The following is a 16774-nucleotide window of genomic DNA, read 5'->3' as shown; positions in this document are numbered from 1 at the left end:
CTTGTTATTCTATATAAATATAGCCTTAGAACAGTTCCAGCTCTGGTTTTTTAGTTTTCATTCTAGATGTTATGTTTAGATTGGGGGGGGGGGGTTGTAGACCGAAAAAGTTATTTAGTCATTTGAACAACATTTTTATCAAGTAGAAATGGCAGTCATTTTTCAGCATGAAGAGAGAATATAGTGATTGTTTTCAGTTTTGATCAATTGATTCTTAGTGAATTGAAGAAAATGTCCTCACTTGGCAAAGACTCTTGAATATTGCTGTCTAAACAACTAAGATTATGCTGCTAAGAAAAAAGCCAGACATATTGCTGTTGCTGTTCTCATAACTGATTGAGTCAAAGCGTTGAGACAGGCCATCTTTTTTATAAACCTGATTCAACCCAGGGTAATACTCTGAAGTTTTATTATGTAATGGTATCTGTTTTTTTCCCTATGTTGGACAGGTTATCAGTAATATTTGTTTGGATTTACTGACATTTGCATATTTGATGAAGGTCTGAACTTTCAAAGAGATGGAGGTTTTATCTGTTCAGTCTAATCAATATAAGTGTCCCTTCAAAGAATGAGTGAGTCGTGATCCCTGCCCTTAGGAGAGTCAGGTTGGAGGTATGATGAGAAGAACCCTGGGTGGTTCAGGAGGTGTGAAGTCCATTCCTAGCATGACCTCCAGCTGGCTCCATGACCTTAGATAGGCCACTTTACCTCTCTGAATCCATTACTTCATCTGGGGGGAAAAAAATACACACACACACACACACATATCTGTAAGACACCTTATGCTCTATGAATCTGTGATCTAGTAGGAAAAATAAGACAAGTACAAGAATAGGGCAAAAACGTAAGTTTTATTTGATCATGCAAAGTACATTTGGAGTTCAGAAGAGAAGAATAACAACTGACAGTTCAGTGAAAGCTCGGTGAAGGAGGTATTTGAATGGTACCTTAAAGGTTGGGTATAATTTCTATGAGAAGAAATTTGGCAGGGGCTCTCTCAAGAAGAATAAACAGGATGATTAAGGACATGAAAGTCGAAAAGCACAAGGTATGTTAGCTGAAAGCAAGTCATTTGGCTTGGTTAGAGTATAAGGTACAGAGGGGAGAATCTGGGAGGATAATGGAAAGAGGTAAGGTAATAACTAGCCGTTACTGAGTCGGGCACTTATTCTAAACATTTGACGTGTATTAAACTTACTTAATTTTAATGCTCAAAATAACCCTATTAAATAGGACCATTACTGCCCGTATTTGAAAATGAAGGAGCTGAGGCACAGTTTGCCGAGATCACACAGCTGACTAGTGATAGAACTGGGATTCATACCCTCCAGTTTGACTCCAGAGCTCTGACTTCAACTGCTAAGTTAGAGTCATTGAGGGCTCTAGAGTAGGGAAGTGACATGATAACTGTTTACTAGAAGACTAATCTGGCACCAGTGTAGCATGGGTTAAAGAGTTAAACTGTTTTGCTTTGAAGAGTTCTTTTACAAATTATCCATTATTAATTTGAATTTTCATATTAGCAAAGGTGACTAAGATTTGTTAATGCTAGTGTTGACCATACTTTGTTGGAGAGATTGTAAATTAGTACACCTTTCTGGAAGACAATCTGACAGTAAGTATCAGAATTTTAAATATGCGTTCTCTTTGACCCAGTAATTCCATTTCTGGGAATTTATCTTAAGAGAAATTCTCAACAATATGTGCCTAAGAATTTTTATTGCAGTATTTTTTTATTAACTAATTATGATGTGTACAAGGAATATGTTATGTATAGGTAAGCTGTGAAGCAAAATAAATTGAACATCCATGAACTCACCACCCATCCTCAGAACTAGAATATTACCAATACAATTGAAGTTATCAGTGTTTGAAACATTATCTAGAATAGCAAAAAATTGGAAACAACTTAAATGCCCATCATTGGGGGTAAATTATGGTACATCTACATGATGTAATTTAATACATAGTTATTAAAAACGAGGTTGAATTGTCATATTTTCTCAGTTCCAAGACACCGTTAAGTCTAAAACGAGCCATGTATTTAGTAACAATTTTTCAGGGGAAAGAAAGTAAACATATAGTTTTTATTAACCTTCAATAACGTATGTGTATCCATGCAATTGTATACCCTTTTTTTCAGTCACAGTGAAGTTTGAGTCTCAGCCTGCTCATACTCAGAATCTAGGATTCTTCCAAATTACTTCGGGCTGTGGATAGTTGACACATAACCACATGGTGACATGCTGCTTTTCATAACCTGGGCTAATTATCTTGAACCTCTTTATTGTCTTTATGATTGAGTGTGTAATTTTGAGGCATAGTGAAGAATACTGGGGTTTCGTCTTTCTTTCCTTTTTGCTTAAACTCTTAGTTTTGTTTTTTCCTTAGTTGAGTGAGTTACTACTGGAAATTAAACACCGTCTTCTGAAGATAAGTCAAAAGGTTTTGATAGATGTTTCATGTCTCAGTGCTTGTACTGTCTCTTACCTTTGAAAATACCGTGATCTTGCCTAAATTTGGCGGTTGTTTATGCCTTTAATTACATTGCCTATTGGGTGACAGCGTTTCTGAGTACATAATGCTACATCGTAGTGGAATCTTTTTGAAGGCATTTTGAGCGTAATCAAGGGTCTAGATTCAACCACGTGTGGTACTGCCAATGAAAATAATACAATTGAAGTGACAAGGCAATTTTGCTGTTTATTTATGGTCCACTTAGCTATATGTATTGTCTGCTATCCAGAACTTCTCTGCTTTGGAGCTGACAGATTTCTTTTAATATTGATTTTAAGATATAGTCAATTTCAGAAATATTGGAATGTGGAAAAGCATGCATTCTTAGAATCAGGAAAATGCTGTGCTTACTGTTATGAAAAGACAGTCGTGGTATTATGTTATTCCTTTGCTAGCATGTTAGGCCCTAAGCAACAATAGCTAGATTCACAGGTCCTGTTGTCCATATGTCCAGTAGTCTCTCCATCAGGTCCAGATATGGCTATTGGTCCAGAGACCTGTGAAGTTATCTTTGCTCTAGCTCTCTGTCTGTCCTTCTCTCTGTTCCCTCTCACTCACTCACCACAGTACACAATGATAGAACAGGGGGGAGGGCGGTAATAAGCACTGCTGTCAGAAAAGGAGAAGAATGGGAGACAGCAGCGATTGCTGCTGATCTATAGTAATTTTGAAGTCTCAGTAGGCACATCTTGTGAAAGCAACCAGCCCTGGAGGTAAGGGAGATTCCTTGATTGGACCTTGATTCAATTATCTGGAAAGACTCCCTTATCCCTTGTTCCCTGGGACCCTTGGCCATTGTTCTCCAAGAACCTCCTGAGAGTTCTTTCTCCAGTATCATCCTTGGGCACGGATGAGGTGTGAGCTTTGGGAGAGTATTCCCTTTTTGGAAGGTGCAAATCTTTCTCAGCTAGATTACTGTTCATAGAAGTTGGAAGCTCAAGGGTTTTAAAATTTGAATAGTTGAAGGCTTTTTTAGTTTGAGCTTGAGTAGTTTTTACAAAATTTTTTAACAAAAGTTTCCTCAAAGTTAGTAAGCCTCTGATGTTAGTTCCAGTCAGTTCCATGTGTCAGTAACCATAACCAAAATTCCCATGTGTTAGTAACCTCATCCAAAGATTTGAGAGCTCCCATTTCTCTTCTCAATTGGTTATTTGAGGGAAAACCATACTCTTAATGTGACTTTTACGACTGAGGTAAGCTAAGAGCTTACTTTAAATAGCTAAGAGCTGTGCTCAGTCTTTTAATCCCATCTCTTCTTGTTTGGGGTCTAGAAGCATGCTGCTTTTCCAACCCTGCAAGACTTTTTAAATTTCTGAACTCTTTCTGTTCCTTTCCATTTCTGCTTGCAAATCAGCTGCTTCTTTCCTGACCTTATCATTTACTTATAATACTTTGCTAAATAGCCAATAGCAGCCAACATATACTTCTAAGATGCTCTTTTCCAAACTCTTTTCGTAGAACTACAAGTTGAGTAGGCTCTTTGTCACCTTGTACATTATAACAGGCAACAGCTTTAGCAGATATTTTGTCACTGTAAAACTTGGTTCTCCATTTTTCCAGCCTCCAGTATCAGTTTTCTTGAAGCCATAAGCCTGACCACTAAGCCAATACCATATTAAGTTTTTGTTACAGCAGCACCTCACTTCTAGGTACTAATTTCTGTGTTAGGCTTATGAGAAACTAAATGTACAAATAGACAATGGCCAGATCATATATGAAAATAGAACTCTGACCCACAGCCTTAGTAGCAGTAGACCCAACCAGTCAGGTCTTGGTCAGTAAGTGGTGGCTTCCAGCTCAGCATCGACCAAAGAAAGCCAAATGGACTCCCTGAACCAGTCACATAGGATGCCCTGCTTCTGGTTAGCTGGCCTCCAGCTTCCTCGTGTCAACAGTCTACAATCAGAGCATACCTGAAGTCTTCCCTTGTTTTTAGTATAAAACTTTTGCTCTCCTCTGCCTACCTTTGAGTCTCTGCCAAACTCAGGTGACGGTGGCTGATTCCCTTGCTACAGCGAGCTCTGAATAAATAGCCTCTGCTTGTTTTGGGCGGTCTTTGTTTATTTCCACAATGATATTAGGTGTTTTGTGCTAACAAATCCCAAAATATCAATGGCTTAACACAACAGAGATTCCTGTCTTGCTTACACAAAGTCCAATGGGGGTTAGTAAGCCATTGAGTGGCTTGGGGACCCACATTCCCTCCAGATTGAGAAGCTACCATCTCAGAACGTGACCTGCATTGTCATTGAAGCAGGAAAGAGAGATGCAGAAGCACACTGGCTTTTAACTGCCTCAGCCAGAATTGATACATGTTATGTCTGCTCACAGGGCTTTGGCCAGAACTAATCTGGGAAATAGAGGGGAATGTGTGAATATATTAGTGACAGGTTGCATATAGATATGTCACATTTCCTCCATTTTGGCGTTTCTGAAATCAGAAGATGCAGATCATTGTACAGTTGAAATGAACATTTAAATGTAATGTTTTTCTTATTTCCTCTGAAAAGCTAATGTTGAAATGATATTGTTCCATGGAATTACTGGTTTCTTTACATTAAAGAAATCCTGTGTGTTTTTAGTGTATTTTGTATTTCAATAATTTGTAGCAGAACTATTCCAAGATCCAGAGTGCTACAGTCATTTCCTTTTTTTTTTTTTTTTTTTTTTAACTTTCTGTTTTGGAAACTTTCAAGCATACACAAAAGTATGTGAATAGTACAGTGAACTCTCATGTACCCATCCCCCAGCTACAGCAGTCATCCAGTATTGCTACTTTTGTCTCATCTCTGTCTCCATCCACTTCACCACAAAACCAAATTATTTTGAAATAAATTCCAGACATCATATTTTATTCATGGTTATTTCAACATATAGATGAGAGAGAGAGAAGCATAACTAATTTTTCACTCATTTAGCCCTAAAACATATTATTATACATATACCAGAACTCAGTCATTTCTGTGACCATTGTGTACTTGCTTGGATGTTAGCAGTGTTAGAAATTACGTTATCAGGGGCCAGCCCGGTGGTGTAGTGGTTGAGTTCGCATGTTCGGCTTTGGCGGGCCGGGGTTCGTGGGTTCAGATCTCGGGCATGGACCTATGCACTGCTCATGAAGCCATGCTGTGGCAGCATCCCACATACAAAATAGAGGAAGATCGCACAGATGTTAGCTCAGGGACAATGTTCCTAACCAAAAAAGAAAAAAATTATGTAATCAAAGTATAGAGTTATAGAACATAGGACTAGAATTAATCTCTCTGGTCCAGCATTTTCTAAAGTATATACCATAGAACATGAATCTCATGAAATGTTCTGTGAAAATTAAGTTCTTTGGTCAGATAAGTTTGGGAAACACAACATTCTCTTCTTGTAAATTCAAATGATTATGTAAAAGAATGATGTCATGTTTTGTGTATTATGATCCAATTTTGATTAATAGTAATATGTGTTAGAATATACAGTATTAATAGTGATTGTAGTAGTTTCCTGTGGCTTATGTAACAAAGTACTATAAACTTGATGGCTTAAAACAACATAAATTTATTCTCTCACAGTTCTGGAGGCCAGAAATCCAAAAGCAGTTATCAGTGGCCCAAAATCAAGGTGTTGGCAAGGCCACTCTCCCTCCAGAGGCTCTAGGAGAAAAGCCTTTCCTTGCCACTTCAGCTTCTCTTGGCTGCCGGCATTCCTTGGCTTCTGGACACCACTCCAGTCTCTGCCTCCATGGTCACATTGTCTTCTCTTCCGTGTGTATCAAATCTCCCTCTGCCTCTCCTACAGACACTTGTAATTGCATGTACTGCTCCCTGGATAATCCATGGTAATCTCCCTATGTCAAAATCCTTAATTTAATGACATCTGCTAAGTCCCTTTTTCCAAATAAGGTAACATTTACAGATTTCAGGGGTTAGGAATTGGAGATCTTTTAGGATGCCATTATTCAGTGTACTACAGTGATTCTCTCTGTTGAGGGAGGTGAATTATGAGGGACTTCTACTTTATATAATTTATAATATTTGAATTTTTCAATGAGTGCATCTTTTTATAATTGAAAAAAACCCAAGATTATATAATTTTTAAGAGTAAAAAGGGCCGGCCCCGTGGCTTAGCGGGTAAGTGCTCATGCTCCGCTGCCGGCGGCCTGGGTTCGGAACCCCGGGCGCGCACCGACGCACTGCTTCTCCGGCCGTGCTGAGGCCGTGTCCCACATATAGCAACTAGAAGGATGTGCAGCTATGACATACAACTATCTACTGGGGCTTTGGGGGAAAAATAAATAAATTAAAAAAAAAAAAAAAAGAGTAAAAAGAAGGGATAAATCACCTGCATTTATTAGTTCAACAAATATTTTTGCACTGCCTACTGTTTACCAGGTTCTGTATTAGGAGCATGGGGGCAAATGCTATATCTTGACAGAGGGAAGCAAAACGATGCTTATTTTGTTTTTTTCATCTCTATCAAGGAGAATGACTTTGGAAATGATAAAATAATAATGATAAAATAATAATAATAAAATGACGGTTTAACTTGGAGTTGAAACCCAAAATAAGAGAGATATTAAAGGAATGCCTCGATGCTATAAATGAAATGCAATCCAGATACTGAGAGAACTGACATGTGAAATTGCACAACCACTATTGTTAATCCTTGATCATGGAGAAATGATAGGTTCCAGAATGGGAAATGGAAAATATCTCCACTTGCAGAAAGGGCAAGAAGGTGAATTCTGCAAATTTTAGACTGGTGAGCTAAATGTTAAACCTAGAAAGATTCATTAGTAAGCTATTAAATTAATGTTTTGGGAAGGCTTAGGGAAAAAAATGCTTCTCATTAAGGACTAGCTGTCTTCATAAAAGCACAAGATGTGTCAGTCCTAATTTCATTTATGAAGTAATTATCAGTAGTTTGGGTTATGTTGTAGACAGAATTTGTGTTATTTTCAGCAACACAATGACAAAGTTCATCATTTTTGTCTTTACAAAATGGAGAAATGTGGGCTGCTTGTCTAGTAGAATCTGATTGATTCATAACTGATTTAGCAATTGTGCCATGAAAGTGCTGATTATTGAAGTGAAGTCATCAGGAAACTGTGCCTCTAGTGGTCTGCTTCAGGACTTCATCCTGTCTCAGGCCTGCTGCACATATTCCTGTCTGTATATGTATCATTAATATCCATAAGTATAATTAAAAAAATAAAAAGGTTTATTCTTAACAGCTCTAAGATATACCGTAAAGTTTACTCATTTGTGGCTTTCAGTCTATTTACAGAGCTGTACAGTCATCACCATAATCTAATTTTAAAACAGAAAATCACTATTTTATATGTAGGGTTTTGAAACTTGCCTTTCTTGCTTAAGAATACATTGTGCATATGTGTTCATGTTATTACATTTAGATAGAACTGCATCATTCTTTTTAACATCTGCTTCATCACGTATTATATAGATGTACTGTGAGTTACTGGGACAGTTCCTGATGAGCATCTAGATTGATTTTATCTTTCGCCATTATAGATAGCGTTGCAAGGAACAGCCTACATCTTTGAACACTTGTGTGTATATTCCTATAGTTGTGTTGCGTTCTTGCTCTTAATCCTTGTTCAAGCCATAAGGTGAATCTTGTTACTCTACCATTTTATGCCTCACGAGACAGTTTTTGAGAGAATTAAATGCTCAAGTCCACGTTTCTAGTAATTAACAGAACAAGTACATGAATAAGTTTTTTGTTTCTCCATTACAAGTGCTGTGCTTTTCTAGCCCCTGTAAAATTTTGACAAGCTAGAGTGTATCCAGAAGAGCATGACTAGAATTAGGGAAGAGTTAAAGAAACTGGGTATGTTTAGGAGACGTGTTTATTTCACTTGTTCAACATGTATATTTATTGAGCACTGACTGTGTGCCAGGCTCTGATATAGGCGGTGGACAGACAGTGGTTATGAGACAAAATAAGGTAGAGCTTTTATTTCAGTGAGGGGAGATACACAGTTAACAAGTAAACAAGATCATTGTAGATAGTGATAAGTACTATCAAGAAAATAAAGCAGGGTGATTAGATGACCAGGGAAAGGGTCTATGAGGAGGTAACATAGGGCTGAGACCTAAATGACAAGAAGGAGCTACTATATCTGTCTATAGACATCTTTAGGTAACATGAGTGATGATTACATTTAATGAGACTAGAAATAGACCCCTAATAGATGATAATAAGCAATGTTTCACATTCCGGTGGTACCACTTACAAACTATTTTACCCACACTCTCTGAACCTCAGTTTCCTCATCTACAACGTAGAGATAGTAAATCTACCTCACAGTGCTGTTAGGACGGTTATAAGAGTGTAGGCAGTTGTTGAGCACCGGCCCATAACAGGCTGTCAGTATGCACTGAGATTTCGTGATGCTCCACATAAAAAACATTTCTAACAAATGTTGCAGATTACAAATGGGATGGCTTTCTTGAGTTACTGATTTCCCTATCACTGGAAACATTTAAGTAGACTTCAGATGACAGTTCTTCCTCTTCCAGTGCATTGTAGAAGACATTCATGTGTTAAGTGAGGAATAAGACAAGTTGTCCTCAGATGTCCTTTCCCCATCCCATTGTTAGTAAGCTTACTATCTCTGGAGTCCCATTCTACAGTTTGGGAAATAAACCCAAGCATCTGTTTTTGAAGCATAAAAGTATCTTCTGAACAAGTGGTTTAAAAACCTTTTTAAAGCAACAATACCCTTTTTTCTAAAGAAATCTTGTACTTGAAGTCTAATTTGTAAAATCTACAATTGGAGCCGCTAGGTGAAGTTGGTAATGAGAGGTTGCCCATTGTATTGTTCACTTAGTAACCCCTTGCATTTATATATATGTCATATGCTTACTAAAGCACTCTTAAAATTATTTTTTATCATCATAACCACTACTCGAGGTAATTTTATAGATTAGAAAACAGGCACAGAGAGGTGAACTAACTTGTCCTGACCATGCAGTAACCCTTAATGGAGTCGGAACTATAACCTAGGTCCCCAACTCCTAAATCAGTGGTTTTTTTCCCCCTAATACTTCGTACTGCTGTATCAGTTAATCACTTTATAGCTTATATTTATTTTTTCTTTTATAGGGTTAATTATTTAGATTGCAAAGAATTTTAACATTCCTGGGGACTTCTGCAAAGGATCTTTTTCAGTTTTGCTCAAGAGAAAGTTCTGAATCTATCAAGTAGCTCTTAAAGAAGTCCTTTGTGTGGGTTATATATATAGATGTTTTCATGAAGAGGAGTGAAAAGCCAGAAGGATATAGACAAATGAGGCCTAAGACCTTTCCTGCCAGTAACTACACTGGCAGCAGCCGGCAAATGTTGCAAGAAATTCGGGAATCCCTTAGGAATTTATCCAAACCATCTGATGCTGCTAAGGCTGAGCATAACATGAGTAAAATGTCAACTGAAGATCCTCGACAAGTCAGAAATCCTCCCAAATTTGGGACACATCATAAAGCCTTGCTGGAAATTCGAAACTCTCTACAACCATTTGCAAATGAAACAAATCGGAGTACTTCAGAAGTTAATCCACAAATGCTTCAAGACTTGCAAGCTGCTGGATTTGATGAGGTAAGAACTTTTAAAGACAAAAGAAAGGATTTTTCTTACCTTATACCACATAACACTTTTTAGGTGCTCTCCTCCCTAAATGTTTCCTTGGAGAGAATAACTGTGTATACAAATTTGTGTATTCTCTCTACAAAGAATGTTGTTTACAATTCCATTGATTGGTAAAGCAAAATAATGATTCTTCCTTTAGTTTTCTCTGGGGTTTCTGGGATTTAGAAGGTCCAGTCACAAAGTCAGGGTGAAAGTGCAGGTGAAGAAAGCCACAGCTGAGGGCAGGGTAGGGACATCTGTATGTGATAGGAGGGCCTGCGAGCCAAGTGGCTGTGGTGGAAACGACAGCTCTGAGGACATGACGTTTAAGTTTTTACTACAGGGAAAGAAGTATAAGCAGGGATTTCATTAAGAAGTTATGTTCACATCACTCTCAGGCCCAAATCGTAAATTCACAAAAACTAAAAATTTACATGTTGATCAGTCTCCAAGAATTTCAGAGTTTTATTTTAATGAAATCTCAGTTCATGTTAGTTTATGCCAAGTCTTCCATATTTACCTTCAGAACTCGTTTTGAAAGTTTTTCATAGCACACAGATTTAATCATATTTTCTTTAGGTTATTGATAAAATTTATTTTCCATGATAACATACTTTATATGAATATTTTAGGTGGCAGAAACCATTTTATTTCTTATTTTTTGTGTGTATGAGGAAGACTAGCCCTGAGCTAACATCCATTGCCAATCCTCCTCTTATTGCTGAGGAAGATTGGCCCCGGGCTAACATCCATGCCCATCTTCCTCTACTTTATATGGGACGCCTCCACAGCATGGCTTGACAAGCCATGTGTCCGTCTGCACCCGGGATCCGAACCTTCGAACCCTGGGCTGCTGAAGCGGAGCGTGCAAACTTAACTGATACGCCACCAGGCTGGCCCCAGAAATCATTTTAGATAAAAACTGGCCATCAAAAATATAAATGTGAATAATCAAGCATTAATTACATTTTATTTCAAAATTATAGTAACTTTTTCCCTGATTATAAAAGCAATATCTATTCTCTGTTAAAAAATAAAAAGTATAAAAGAGAAACTGAAAATTATCTTTAGGTTTTTTTTTTTTTTTTTTTAGTTTTTTTTGTTTTGGTGAGGAAGGTTAGCCCTGAGCTAACATCTGTTGCCAGTCCTCCTCTTTTTGCTGAGGAAGATTGGCCTTGGGCCAACATCCATGCCCATCTTCCTCTACTTTATATGTGGGATGCCACCACAGCATGACTTGATAAGCGGTACATAGGTCTGTATCCGCAATCCGAAGCTGCAAACCCCGGCCGCTGAAGCGGAGAGTGCGAACGTAACCACTATACCACCAGGCCAGGCCCTACCTTTAGTTTTACTATACAAAGATAGCTACTCTTAAAATTTCTTCACTATTGTTAATATTATGGTGACCACATTTTCAGATATCTTTGTATTTAATTTTAAAAATGAGAACCTAAGTATGCATTATAGTAAAGGATTTGAAAAGGGAGATTTACAACTAAACTAGGAAGAAAAATTATTTTTTCTGGCCCAGTCTATTCATCCATTTGATTACTATTATTTCCTATCATTTTTATACTTGTATTCTAAAAATATTGGATTTGCACCAGAAAATAGAGACAGAGGAGAGAGGACCTGGGATGTTTTCCTGGTTAGTAGTTGGAAGATTAAGGAAATAGCTTGATTGGAGATTCTCCAGAGTACTTTGTTCCTGATCCCTTAGCCAAAAGGCAAAGAATAAAGAGACGGCTGAATCATTGATCTTATTCTTTGCTTTTATATATTGCTAGAGAAAGAGGGTTTAGAAAATCACATAGCTGTAAAGGCCCTTAAGTGGTAATGTGATAACTCAGATAAGTCACCTCAGTAGATATGTATTTATGGAGCTCTTACTATGTGGGAACCCATAAATCAGGATAGTGAGGCATACCAGACAGGGTCCATACATTTAAGGAGCTTAAAAATTCTTTCTCATGTAGGCAGTTTTAAGAAATCTAAGGCATTGTCAAAGCGCTATTCTGTTGGCAATAATAACGGTAATTGCTTTGCATTACAAAGATATGTTAGCTTTATTACAGTCACACATTTCAAAATTGTCACCTTATGACATTAATAACCCATTAAGCAAGATTGCCTTACTAAAAGCATTTAGACATTTACCAATCCTAATTTTTCCAAATAATGAAGGTATCATGTTATTTATACCCATGGTGATACAAAGCATATGGCAGTTTACTTGTGCTACCTCCTTGAGTCACTCATTTTGATGGCTTCCCATTATATTGCAGAATTTGTTCAAGATCCTAACCTGGTACTTCAAAATTCTTATCCAATTTTCACTTCATTATTTTTATCATTTCATAAGCCCTAATCTATTCCTTTAGCTACGCCAAGTTCAAGGCAATTGCAGTTTTTGAGAATATGTTTCTGGTGCTCTGTAAAATTAAAACCTCAAATATTTCAAGATTAATTCCTTCATAGGAATAAATATTAAATAGGATTATGCATTCTTGGGGCACATAAATCTACAATCATTGGAGTGTATTTTTGCTTGTAAGCATGAAAAACAAAAGCTTAGTAATGTGGACATGATGATGTCTTATCACATAAAACTTCTAAAGTTACTGACTTGAGAGTGCTCTTTTTCACACTGGCACTACTAACACCCCCACTTAAGGAACACTCGGTTGATATTGTTACAGATGTAAAAAATATTTTAACATATAGCAATAAATATTCAAAAATAAAAGCCAGCATACTAATCACCAAAATCACAGGCTGAAATTCTAGCACATTTAACAAGAATATGGTTCTCACAATATTGAAAAAGGATGGTGGGTGCCAGTTTTCTTACCAGCTGAGATGGTACTGCCATGTGATAATAGCATAAATACAGTTACAGTTCACTTGGTTTAAGCCCACTTTTAAAATAAAGCACTCCCTGGTGAATTTTAATTTGGGATGATTTGTATTATTTTAAATTTGCACATAAAGTGAAACTTACTAATTCCTTTGTATCTCACTACAAATTTGCATAGTCCGGTTGACATAACATGTGACTGCACTGGACCTTTGTATCAGTTAAGGATTGAGTTTGGTTGCTTTTAACAAAAATCCAAATAATAATTCTTTAAACAAAATAGTGACTCAGTCTCTTGAAGACGTCAGAACCTAGGACTCGTGTGAGTCTCTTGAATTCTCCTCGGTGGCAACATGCTCTAGCACAAGTGTTGTATCTGTTGTCTAGGAAACAGGACACAGGAAGGACCAGCACCTAAATCGGGGTGACAGTATTCTTCCAGAAATCCTCGCTTTTGTCTCATTGGTCAGAATCGTCATGTGGCCACTGTAGCTATAAGGAAAACTTCTTCCAGGAAAGTCAGTAACTTTTTCCAAGAAAGGAGAATGGATCTTAAGTAGACAAGTCTCTGCCACAACACTTTTTTGGTTGGTCTCACACTCAACTCCAACCATTTCACGTAGGAGGATCGGATATCAGTAGCTGGTTCACCCGTTAGTCTTTCTAAGCCATTTCTCATTTAGTAATATTATTGGAAATACTAAATCCTCTAGGCCAGGTAAGTACCTGCCTCCCTCTTGAAAAATACATGTCAGGGTGCGTTCTGCATGTTAGTGTATAATTTATGTTTATGTGTAAAGGACAAGGAGCAGAGCGGGAGGACAGCCCACATCTGAGCTCCAGGCACTGTGCTTATATGCTTTTACGTGTTTTCTTATGTAACCCTGCATTGACTCTGTGAGCGTACGACACATGAAAAAGTTGAGCTCTACAATGTTAAATAACTTGCTAAAGTTCACACAGGTCTAAAGTGGGGCACATAAAGCTATAATCACTGGAGTATATTTTTGCTTCTAAGCATGAAAAACAGAAGCACATTAATGTGGGGCTCTTGAAACTCAGACTCAGTTCTGTTTGATTCCAAACTTTCTGCTTTTTCCGTCATACCGTCTAGCCTCCTAAAGTCTTCATCACAATCATATATAGTCTAAGTGTTTTTCTTCTCCCATTTGTCCTATATTTGTGCCCTTATAAAGAAAGTTCTCTAAAAATGTAAGCTCTAAGAGGATAGGAACCAGAGCTGCATAACTCAACACAGTGGCAAAGGTGCTTAGTAAAATCTTTAACGATACGAGAGTAGTTTCCAAGGGTAGTTCCAGTATTTTGATTGATACTTTTTTAACAATCCGATAGTCTCTGTTTGTTCGATAAGAATGAAATTAAGAATGAGAAATAATCAGAATTATGTTGCTATGATTGTGCCCGGAAGAAGTTAATCCTAGAAGAAAAAAGTAATATGTTATATGAAGGTAAAAATATTAAAGAGGGCCAGCCCGGTGGCGCAAGTGGTTAAGTGCACGCGCTCCACTGCGGCGGCTTGGGGTTCACCGGTTCAGATCCCAGGCACACACCGACACACCGCTTGTTAAGCCATGCTGTGGCGGCGTCCCATATAAAGTAAAGGAAGATGGGCACGGATGTTAGCCCAGGGCCAGTCGTCTTCAGGAAAAAAAAAAAAAGAAGAGGAGGATTGGCATTGGATGTTAGCTCAGGGCTGGTCTTCCTCACAAAAAAAAAAAAAAAATTAAAGAAACATTTGAAGTATTTGAGGATTTGTTGTGTTTTCTTTAGTAATTTGGGTTTGTATGAATTTTTATAGTAGTTTTACAAACAGGACATTAATATTATGGTTTGAGGCCTTGTTCTTCATAATTGTGAATTTCTCTAGTGAAACTTATAGTGCTTGTTCCCTCTTACTATTTTTAAATTGTAAGATTTAAATTTTGTTTCTTGTTTTTTTAAACTTCATATCAGGATATGGTTATACAAGCTCTTCAGAAAACTAATAACAGGAGTATAGAAGCCGCAATTGAATTCATTAGTAAAATGAGTTACCAAGATCCTCGACGGGAACAGATGGCTGTAGCAGTCACCAGACCTATTAATGCCAGCTTGAAACCAGGTGATTAATCAAAGCATTTTTTTCTAGTTTCATATTTTATAGTGTTGTTTTAAAATATTTAAGTATATCAAATCTTTGGTCTTAGAAATTGTTAAAAGCCTCATAGTAAGTGAAAGTCTCAAATTAGGATGATAACATTATAGTGTTATACCAAAAAGAATTGGAGGATGGGGTCTTAAAGTTCCATAGGTAATTCTGATAAGCAGCAGTCTAGGTTGAAAACTACTTGATTGGTTATACTGCAACTGAAATATTTCTTTTTTTTTTTTTTTTTTTTCCCCCAAAGCCCCAGTACATAGTTGTATGTCATAGCTGCACATCCTTCTAGTTGCTGTTTGTGGGACACGGCCTCAGCATGGCCAGAGAAGCGGTGCGTCAGTGCACGCCCGGGATCCGCACCCGGGCCACCAGCAGCGGAGTGCGTGCACTTAACTGCTAAGCCACGGGGCTGGCCCTGAAATATTTCTTTTTAACCACAAATATCATCTTTCAAACTATTCTTTTTTCTTTTTATAATTTTTTCTTATTGTAAGAGTAAAACATGCTCATCATAGGATATTTCGAAAGTAAATAAAGCAAAAAGGAAACACCACTGTTAATACCCGTTAAGATCTTGGTGTGTTTTATTTCTCAGTCTTTTTTCCTGTGGAAAACCTGAGTGGGTTTATATGTGTGTTTTGATTCTTGCTGTTTAAGCAAACAATGGGGTCATACTAAAACTGACTTTATTCACTTCATATACCTAAAATGGAATCATATGATTCCTAAAAGTAAATTTTCAAAGACTTGCAAAAATTTAAGGTTTTTCTTAGATATTTCTGTCCGGAAAGATGTTACCAACTTATATTCTCCCTATCAGTTTAATATGACAATGCCTATATTAGTAAATCCTAGATATTATCATTTTTGTAGATTTAATGGCTATGGAAATACTATCTCATTTTACATTCACATTTCTTTGATCACTGGTGAGTTGAACATTTATTTATTGGTTATTTTTAAATTGGCATTTTAATTCTTTGTTAATCTTGTATTTGTCTTTTTTTTATTGATTTATAAGAGGTCTTATTTATTTATTCTTCCTTTCATTCAGCAAATTTTTATTGATCAACCAGTTTCAGGCCCTTTGCTCTGCATTGGGTGTAAAGTTCCTGCCCTTCTGTGGAGGTGACATTCTAGTAAGGGAGATCAAATATTCACACAGATACGTGTAGAATTACACCTATGTAAGTGTGAACGAAGAGGGGAGAGTCATATGGTACTAGGGGCTCATATAATAGAGGGATTTTTGACCTGATCAGGAGATCAGAGAAAACCTTCCTGTGAAACTGATAATAGACCTGATATCTGAAGTAAGACAAGGGTTAATGGGGATGGGTTTAGTGAGGAAGAGTGTCCATATGGATGGCCTGTTTGGCAGGTTTTGATGCCACATTCGAAGAAATGAAAGGGGCTAGAGCACTGAAAACAAGAGTATGAGACATGGCTGGAGAAGTACATGGGGTCTGACCATGTGGAACTGTCTCTTGACTTTCTCCTGAGAGCAGCAGGAAGTTATGGAAATGTTTCAAGCAGGGTAATAACACAATTAGATTTGTGTTTCAAAAAGATGGCTGCAGTGGATGAGAACAAATTAGAGA

The 16774-nt window shown here is 37.3% G+C and overlaps 1 protein-coding gene across 4 annotated transcripts in view; it reads left to right on the top strand.

Annotated features, from left to right (window-relative positions):
• Nucleotides 1-16774, top strand: part of LATS1 (large tumor suppressor kinase 1) — a 42320-nt gene that overhangs the window by 1477 nt on the left and 24069 nt on the right. For 2 of the 4 annotated variants that reach the window (XM_087425231.1, XM_087425234.1), the window contains exons 2-3: nt 9634-10122; nt 14987-15134. In XM_087425231.1, the coding sequence (XP_087281357.1) occupies nt 9781-10122; nt 14987-15134 (490 nt within the window). In that variant the 5' untranslated portion in view covers nt 9634-9780. Of the gene's footprint in view, nt 1-6077; nt 6270-6985; nt 7267-9633; nt 10123-14986; nt 15135-16774 lie in introns of all 4 variants that reach the window. The other 2 variants (XM_087425232.1, XM_087425233.1) reach the window with 2 other exon arrangements.

This window comes from Ceratotherium simum, chromosome 38, assembly GCF_057802395.1.
Source record: "Ceratotherium simum simum isolate JZ-2026a chromosome 38, ASM5780239v1, whole genome shotgun sequence".
Classification (NCBI taxonomy): Eukaryota; Metazoa; Chordata; class Mammalia; order Perissodactyla; family Rhinocerotidae; genus Ceratotherium; species Ceratotherium simum.
The sequence above is the reverse complement of the archived record's forward strand: the minus strand, read 5'-3'. Positions and strand labels throughout refer to the sequence as shown.